This window comes from Amphiprion ocellaris, chromosome 4 (genome assembly GCF_022539595.1).
Source record: "Amphiprion ocellaris isolate individual 3 ecotype Okinawa chromosome 4, ASM2253959v1, whole genome shotgun sequence".
Taxonomy (NCBI): Eukaryota; Metazoa; Chordata; class Actinopteri; family Pomacentridae; genus Amphiprion; species Amphiprion ocellaris.
Window position 1 is genome coordinate 4697114 of NC_072769.1, and position 9169 is coordinate 4706282.

General features: G+C 40.6%; 1 protein-coding gene across 1 annotated transcript; it reads right to left on the bottom strand.

Moving 5' to 3' along the window:
• Nucleotides 1–5850: 5850 nt before the first annotated feature.
• LOC111575992 (putative nuclease HARBI1) lies at nucleotides 5851–7435 on the bottom strand. The gene is made up of 4 exons (XM_055009507.1): nucleotides 6920–7435; nucleotides 6705–6817; nucleotides 6508–6619; nucleotides 5851–6424 (listed from the first exon to the last, which is right to left on the bottom strand). The coding sequence occupies exons 1-4, from the start codon at nucleotides 7032–7034 to the stop codon at nucleotides 6366–6368; spliced, it is 399 nt and encodes a 132-aa protein (XP_054865482.1). The 5' UTR covers nucleotides 7035–7435; the 3' UTR covers nucleotides 5851–6365.
• Nucleotides 7436–9169: the final 1734 nt, after the last annotated feature.

Sequence of the window (9169 nt, forward strand, 5' to 3'; positions counted from 1 at the left end):
GCTTTAGCGATAAACCATCACTTCACATAAATGTGGGGGTTATAGGCTTTGAAAGCAAAGGTTTAGTATTGTGTTGAACATTTACTTTTTAGCTAAATCTGTGGTTGAGGTACTTTAACTGACTGTGTGATGTGAAGTTTGTGAAGTGTCACTTTGAGGGAGGATCAGCTAAAACGTACAGTGCAGTACAACGTAAATGTTTTATAAAATTATACATCATCAGAAAGTGGTACAAAAATCAGATTAGAAATGTTTAATTAATATAATTTTTTGTGATTCCTGTAACTTTTTATTAACCTCAGTTTTTGCCTTATTAGGGGTATTAATGACTTTAGTGAATGATGTCTGAGATAATGTCATTCACAGCTGCTAGGATTATCTCAGATGTTGACCAATGATGTTGTGGTTTCCTCCACATGTTCAGCTCTGCAGCTATCAGTGACCAGAGTCTCAGTCCATCAGTCTCATATGGAGGCAGCGCTGAAATGTCACAGCAGTTGCAGTCCAGCTGGTTCTCTTTCCTACATCTAGTTCAAAAATGGAAAGATAGTCAGGAGGGAAGACAGTTCTTATGAAGACCGGTTTAATCCTGGAGACGTCATCTCTTGTGCTTTGAAAGGACATGACGACTACGGCTCTCCTTCAGTGTGTGGGTTGTCTTCACTTTGTAAATATCATTTAGAGAATCTGTCCGACATAATGTTGTCTTGTTCATCCTTTAAACATCCTCATGTTTCCCCTCCAGATGTTCTGAATGTGCCCTCTGTGTCAGTGAGTCTCTCTGCTGAAATCATGGAGGGAAGTTCAGTGACTCTGACCTGCAGCAGTGATGCAGATTCAGCAGCTAATCATACCTGGAACAAGAAGAACCAAACGTTGGTCAACAAAAGCCAGCAGCTTGTCTTCAGCTCCATCCAGGTCTCAGACTCTGGAGATTATTCCTGTACAGCAGAGAACCAGCTGGGCAAGAGGACATCTGAATACATTTTTATTAATGTGGAACCCAGCAGCTAACTACACCTGGTATAAGGAGAACGAAGACTCACCAAAAGCATCAGGACCGACCTTCACCATCACTGACTTTACAGCTGAACACAATGGGAATTATCACTGTGAAGCTCAGAACACCAGAGGACGTTACAGATTCACTGTACATCTGACTGTATCAGGTAAGTTTCCATTCACTTCGACACACTGCAGCAGAACACAGCATCAGTTATAATGCAGAGAGAAGTTAGTTCCCTCAGTAAAACTTTCTTGTGAAACTCCATGTCAACAATAGCCTGACTAAATGACATAGTTAAAAATGCAGAACTTGTATCTTTGTGTCTACAGCAAAAAAAAAAAAAAAAGAAAGAAAAGACCTTTCCATGAACAATCAGCCATGTTTAGAGTTCAGCTGGAGAATCTGTTACAATTTACTGTCAACTCCTAGTGCTCTCTGTGATCATATGCTGTCAGCCTGAACTCATAACTGTTGTCCCATTCTGTTCTTGGAAATGTTGTGAGAGCTGCATATTTTTAGGAGATGGTAAATAATGTGTAAATCATGTAAAACATTCTTGCAGCTACTCTTGGGGGAAAATGGCTGGTGTTCACAGTGCTAGTAGCTCATGATCAGACTGTTCTGCAGCACACAATAGTCTGCCTGCACCTCATTATCATTCTGCTATTTGAGAAAGAAAACATTCTGGCTTGGCTGTATTTCTTTAAACTCAACATAATCATAAAGGATGGCTTTAAGTCAATGATGAAGCAATGGAGTTTCCTTAAAATGGTAACAATGCAGTTATTTTAGTGAGCACTGTCGATAAAATGCATAATTTACTGAAAATAAATTAGCAAGAGTTCCTCACTGCATAAGACAATTCTCTGCAGAACTTGAAATGTTCAGTGTGGCAGGCTGTTGCTCGGAGGTTGTTGTTGATAACACAGATAGCAGAGGGAGAAATGTGAAAAGTCAATAGCAGGCTGATACCTGAAGCCTTTATCCTGTCAGTCAGACCAACCCATGATTGGTCATGCAGCTGCTGCTTAGGATTCATCAAAAGCAGATGTGTCATCATATTTTCACTACAACAAGCATAACAACAGAGCAATAACCATTGTTTTACTCCTATAAACCAGAACTAACACCTTTGTTCTATAAGTCAAGGTTCTAGATACAAAAAGCTCCAGATTTAAGGGCAAAGTTCCCATACAGTGGAAATGTAGCTTTTGTATAACCGCGATGGTACAGATAATGTCTTTTACCTGCATCTCAGTTTCTGTTGTCAGACCAGGCGCAGAGCATAAAATAGTGATTTTTCTCTAGGGCAGTAATTAAAATTTGGCTGGTAGGGAGGTAATAATGAAAAAACTTTACTCAAATGGCTGTTTTTGAAATTTGCACAAACAGAAAACTATGTAGGTGAGAAAAATACTGTTACAAGTTTGACTGTGTTGAAACAAAGGATTGATCATTGGACAGAACTTAAATTCATCATAGCAATGAGGCTGTTTGTTTGTTTCTTAAGCAAATTACGTCATATAGAATGTTTCTCAACCAAAGAGTTAAAAGAAGTGATTTAGCCTGAAAATGCTCACATAAACAGATTTCTCACATTTAGTCAACATAAACTATACAAGTTTTAACTTAGCTGTAGTCTCAGTATCAGATTAGGAAAAGCAGGTTGGTGATTTCATATGAATTATTGTATATCAGATTATCAAATAGCATGATAGCAAAACAGATACATCATTATGTTTCATACCTGAGTGAAATTAAGCAGGCTTGTTAGTTTAACTCACATAGCACACTTTGATCATCACAAAAAAAAAAAAATAAAAACAAAACGTGGGCTTGTGTTGATATGGACTGTGACTTGTAGAGACAGTGGGATGTTGTTGTATTTGTTGCTGCTGCTGCCAGTGTAGAAATTCTCTACTTAGGAAACTGTTTATACATCAGTTTCAAAATGAAGTTAATGAAATACTTTAGACTTTAATACTGCAGTAGGGAAAATAAAACAGCAATAGCATGAAATAAAATTTTATAAAATGTTTCCTTGGGTCTGTTTTAGACTTTTGGTGACTCTTGAATCTTCAGGTCTCTTTTAAACTGTACTTTTGATCAGATCAATAAATCTGAGTAGGGCTTCTGTCACAGGTCTGGTTCTGATCAGCTTCCATACTGTTGACATTTGCCACAGACGGATTTATGAGTGAAGGATCACAAACATCCCAACATCCTCTGAATGATTAATGTGATTTTCTAACCACCACCCAGGATCATGGAAAGCAGCAGCTGCTGGAGCAACTACTGCAGTCACCCTGCTTGTCATATTCCTCTTTGTCTTTGTATTGATTAGGTAAGCAGTTAATTATTATAAAGTTATTGTTTGTTGAAGGCATTATGGTGTTTTACAGCTTGGATCTGTTTTGTTTGTTGTTGTTTTTCTGCCTATCAGTGAAGCCACCAAAGCTCTGGGAACATTGTTGTTAGTGAAGAGATATGAGATGCAGACACAATATGAAACAATCCAGTAATTCAAATGATTTCTTCATTGCTCTGGAAAACGACATACTTGTGTAATTTTTGCACATATGATTGGTCAAAACTGAAACAGAATGTAAGTTTGTAACTGGTGATGGATGTGTTGGACAGATGGGGTAATAATTTTCCTTCATGTTTAATTTCCACTTCCAAATTGTTGGTACCCTGGACTTGTTCTTGTTCTTGAAACTGTATCTGTGTGACATGTTGATGCTTAGAGCACAATATGTTCCCATTGAAACCCAAGTGTCTGAAACTGGAAGTTGTGTTTCACTGAATGGTTGCAAATGAAATAATTTTACATTTTTGAATGAAGGCTATCAATTTTTGTTGTTTCTAAATAGAAAAAAGAGGAGCTCTGAGCAATCATCTGATCCTGTACAGAGAACAGCTAAGAAGAATAACTCCACTGTTGAAGAAAAATCCTTTCCTGTTTCTACAGTTCAGATGAGACTACTGGGTCATTCATAATGTTCCTGATAAACAATAACATTTTCTTGATAGACAAACACGGCATGTTGTCCACTATTGTCCTAATTAACAAAATGACCATGGCCAGTATGCATTAAATATGCATCAGTTGTTCATGTGCACATCTACAGTATAATCAGCTCTAAGACTGCTGGAGCTTTGCCCAGCCTGCTGTTAAAAATCATCTGCTCATCATAGAATTACATAAAAGCTTGGGAGAGGCAGACTGATGTTTTGCTTTTCATAGTGTGCTAAACTCTTTGGTCCACCAAGCATCATTAAGCTGTTACCACAGTCAGCACCTTTGGTTCTGACACCAGGGGTCCGTTTCACGAAGCAGGTTCAACAAACTCTGAGTTTAACCCTGAACTCTGAGTTGATCTACTCTGAGATAGAAAACTCTGAGTTTTCGGTTTCACAACGGCTGATTTGAGTTGGTTTAATCAACTCAGAGTAGTTTCACCCGGAGTTAAGCGCGTGCACCTCAACTCTGAAAAGCCAGTATCAATGGAGCGCCGATTCGACGAGTCACCATGGCAACGGGGAAGCGGAGGAATACACCGCTTGAATTGGAAATCTTAATGCGCTTATATAGCGAGTTTGAACACGTTTTTAGAAAGAAGTGCAGCACCTGCAGCTGCAAAAGAGAGAGAGACGGTGTGGGAGAACATTGCTGCCCGGGTCAATGCGTAAGTTTAAATCACAATAATATTACAGGGGAAGACTATTAAGTTCATTCATTTAGGTGCAATCCTGCAGGGGAGAAGCGCATGTGGCAGCAGCTGAAGATGAAATATAAAAACATTGTTCAAACAGGTAAGAAGTCGGCATAATCTCATGGAGCTACCTCATTTTGATCATGTTTTACATTGTAAAGTAGCCTAAATATTAGGTGGCTGTTTGTCTGTGCAGTGGTTTTACCCCACACACAGCCTAAATGTCTGCATCCATATCATGTTCTGTTAAACAATTAAGCCTATTTAAACTAACACAGACTTCTACTCAGCCAACAGAAAGAAAGCAGATGCCTGTAAAAAGGGAGGTGGCCCAGCACCACCACCTCTAACGGAGGCAGAGGAGCTGGCCCTAAGCCAGAATTTGGGAAGGCCAGTGGCTGAGGGAATCCCTGGAGGGAGCTCATCCTCTGAGACCACCCCCCAAGACACAAGTGCTTTTATAAAATGTAATGTGTGTGTGTGTGTGTGTGTGTGTGTGTGTGTGTGTGTGTGTGTAGCCCATGTATATGTATATATGGAATGTTTTCAAGCATATTCATACAAATATTGATTTCTCTTTTGGGTCTTTTTTCTTTTGGCCCAACAGATTGTGATGGTACTATCTGCCTGGTGGAGCCCCTTCACACCACAACAGACCTTGTAACTGTAAGTAGGCAATACTCCAGAGATTTAGCCAAATGGTAGTTTAAGTCCACTGAAACATATCACTCATCTAGGATGAAGAGGATGAAAGTGTGTCTGCTGCCTTTACAGAGGGGGATCCAGAAAGGCATACAGAGGTATGTTACTGATAGTTCTCTTCCCATTCACATTTCTTAACATTCTGGTGGAATATAGACTGGCATTTAGCCTACACTGAAGTATTGCACATTCTCATCCTTTTTAACAGAGCATGGCTGGACAGCAGCAGGATGGTCCCTCAACTTCCACTGCACATATTGACACAGTGAGATGGATGTTCAGTAAACACCAGAGGTTCATTCTGTGGAATTCATGTGCAACTGTATAATTTAATGTCCTTCATGTATTCCCAGTTACCAGTAAAACAAATATACAAAATCCACTTGCTGAGAAAAATACAAAAAACAGATAAAGAAATGCAGTACTTGGACCGCCAGATTAAGAAGGCAGATCTGGAAATTGAAATACTGGAGCACAAGTTAGAGGTGGATGCAGGTCACAGGTGAATTATGTTAACTACTGGAACATTAACTAAACTAGCTCTTTTATTTGTAGGAAATAAAGAAGACCAAATGAAATGTATGTCATGTGTTTATTTCACTGCTGTGGTGGTGATGATGGAGACTTAAACTCTGCAGTGGTTATTGCATATGGTGTCTCTGACTGCTCTGCCATCCTGGATAGCTGGCAGGTGGATGAGGTCATCATCTGGGTCTTCAGTTTGTAGGGCAGAGTGTTGCTCTCCTCTAATAGTGGTAATATTATGAAGAACAACACATGCCACAATAATATCACAGGCCCTCTCAGGAGTCACCCTGAGGTGATGTAGACACTGGAAACGGGCTTTCAGCAGGTCTATGATCATCTACACCCAGGCTCTCATCCTGCGTGAGCCCGGTTGAAGTTCTGTTGGGGGCCTGGTTCAGGGTCAGGGTATGAGGTCATGAGACTAGGTTGGCATGGTAACCCCTGTCACCCAGCAGAAGGCCATCAAACTCTCCTGTAATGTATAGTGGATACATTAGAGTATATTAAAGGAGGGAGACAAGTGAATTATATTGTTAAAATCTTTAGGATGCCTACCACGCTGCAGTCTGTAGCTCAGGTTAGACTCTCGAAAAATCCTCGAGTCATGAACAGACCCAGGCCACTTGGCCTCCACATTGGAAATGATGTGTGCAGCATCACATATGATCTTGACAGTGCAGAGAATGACAGATGTTGAACTATGATGCAGTCTTTAACATTTTGAAACCGTAGTCAATCTACCTCTAACCTACCTGCACATTTATACTGTGAATGGACTTCCTATTCACATAATCAGCTTCATTATATTTGGGAGCTTTGATGGGGATGTGTGTGCCATCTATGCAGCCAATCACACTGAGAAATCCTAAAAGAAATTAAATTTACTAATCACAGTCTGAGGTTGCAGCACAATGTCATTAACTGGATATGATTTAAAATTAATTTAACAGATCTCTACATCATTCACCTGCAATCCTGTGGAACTCCTCCTTGATGGCTCTGACAGGTTTATGTCCAGGGAAAACCACAAAGCTGGTAAAAGTCGTTTCAGGGCCAGACACACTTTTCTGACCATCCTGCATACAGTTGTCTTACTGAAGTGCTCTGCATCTCCGACGTTGTATAAAAAACTTCCATTTGCAAAGAACCGCAGCGCAACACACAATATCTGCTGGGACGTTAGAGCATGACTGTGGTTGGTAATGTTGTATATGTAAGGACGGAGTAGGTTGTGGATGTAGGTTATGGATTGTGATGTGAAACGGTACCGTTCAAAAAGATAACTGTCCGGAAATGCCAAAACATCTATGCGCGGTCTGAAAACAATCTCCCGACGAATATTTAATTCTCTGCACAGTAATGCTGCTCCTTCATCCACTGGATCGTTAATAAAAGGACGTCATTTTGACACACGGCAGAACTAGACTTCGCCAAAACTCGCCAGCTGACTGAATGAATGAGGAAATCAAATCGCGTGTGGCTGAAAGAGGGCGGAGACTGAGAGAAACTCGAGGTTTACTGAGAAAAACATGGTCCCGACCAGGTTAGAGTCAGAGAGTCTGTTACTATGGTAACTGACCGAGAGTTTAAGTTACCTCTCTTTGTGAAACAGGGTAGAGTTACCCCTCTGTCTCTGGTTTGAGTTACCTCCCTTTGTGAAACGGAAAACTCTGAGTTTCCCACATTTCAGGGTTAACAAACTCAGAGTTTTCACTAAACCTGCTTCGTGAAACGGACCCCATGACAATCTGGTGTTCAACAGTGTGTTAGACTCCAAGTATGGAGGCAGTCTGTAGTTTATAAATGAGGATTAATGTGAGACTGGCAAATTCATTGGTCACGTAGGCAGCGGGAATATGGGAACTGTACTTTGTTGCATTGATGAAGAGAGGGCTCCTTTATCAGGATGAGCAGTGGAAGACTGATGAATGAATGAATGACACAGCGGAGGTTCTAGACCTTCACCAGGTGATTGGTAAGTCTGTTACCTTCTTCTATTGGAGACCATGAACTGCAACAATCACCAAGAGCATCGACATCCCACACAATATTTAACAATAACTCTACTTGTAGCTCTATGAATTCAAGTTGACCTTAATTTGTGTTCATCAGCACATCAATTACAAATGTAAAATCTGAACATAGTCTATCTTGGTCATGGAGGATGACTTTCACTATGCCAGTGTCCAGTTCTCCAACAACCAGGAAGAGTCTCTATACTCCAACATCATGTCGATTCAACCCCAGAGATGCGTGGAGAAAGAGGACGAAGGTGTTGTCTACTCTGCTGTCAAATTTAACAGTAGCAGCAGGTGAGCAGCTCTTCAGACTGTGATTGAAATGACTTGGCTTTTAGTCAAACAGCTGCGTTAGTGTTGCATGTGCTTGTTGTCATTCTACCGGTTTAATAATGTAATCCAAGATGCCATTTAATATCCACAATATTCTCACCTGGTTGTTTTATTTCCCTATTGGTACCAGAAGTCAAGAAACTGGAGAAGATGCAGCTGCTTGGTACAGCACAGTCAAGAAAACCCACTGAGAACAAGATGAATCTGCAGCCTGGAGTTCAGAATCACCAGTTTGTTTATTGAAGCAGGAAAGCAGTGATTTGACATGTTGCTGAGGCCAGACCTGTCTGAGAAGGCATCAATGAGCTAACATTTAAACAGCAAAGCAAATAGAAGTTAGTTTTCCCATGAAAATAATTTTACATTTCTGAAAATGACTTGGATGTTTTTGAACATGTTTTGACAAATGCAGAAATGATTTCATGAATAACTGCTTGTATTTCTTATCTATTCAATTCAATTTTATTTATATAGCGCCAATTACAGTCAAATTGTCTCGAGACGCTTTACAGAACCCATATGCCTGAACCCCCAGAGCAGCCCTAAGGAGACAGTGGCAGGAAAACACCCTTTTAACAGGGAAAAAAAACCTCGAGCAGAACCTGGATCTAATGTGGGGGGACCCATCTGCCTGCTGGCCGGGCGGGTTGAGAGGGACAGAAGAGGTAGAAAGGTAGAGATAGAGGGTTAGAAGTAGAGGGGTAGAGGTAGAGATAGAGGGATACAGATAGAGGGGTAGAGATAGAGAGGTGGGGGGTGGGACACAAGGACCATAAAACACAACCACACATCTGAAGCATCCAGCATCCAGCTCTGGGACCAGGGACACTCGGAGAAAGGACACAGAAAGAAACAGAGTGAATGTA

Bases quoted from the DNA above. Each gene is read 5' to 3' on its own strand.
- LOC111575992 (XM_055009507.1), bottom strand. From the start codon at position 7,034: ATGCAGGATGGTCAGAAAAGTGTGTCTGGCCCTGAAACGACTTTTACC. The intron at 6,818-6,919 runs GTGAATGATGTA...AATTTCTTTTAG, and splicing joins GGAGTTCCACAGGATTGCAG to GATTTCTCAGTGTGATTGGC. The intron at 6,620-6,704 runs GTAGGTTAGAGG...TGCACTGTCAAG, and splicing joins TTCACAGTATAAATGTGCAG to ATCATATGTGATGCTGCACA.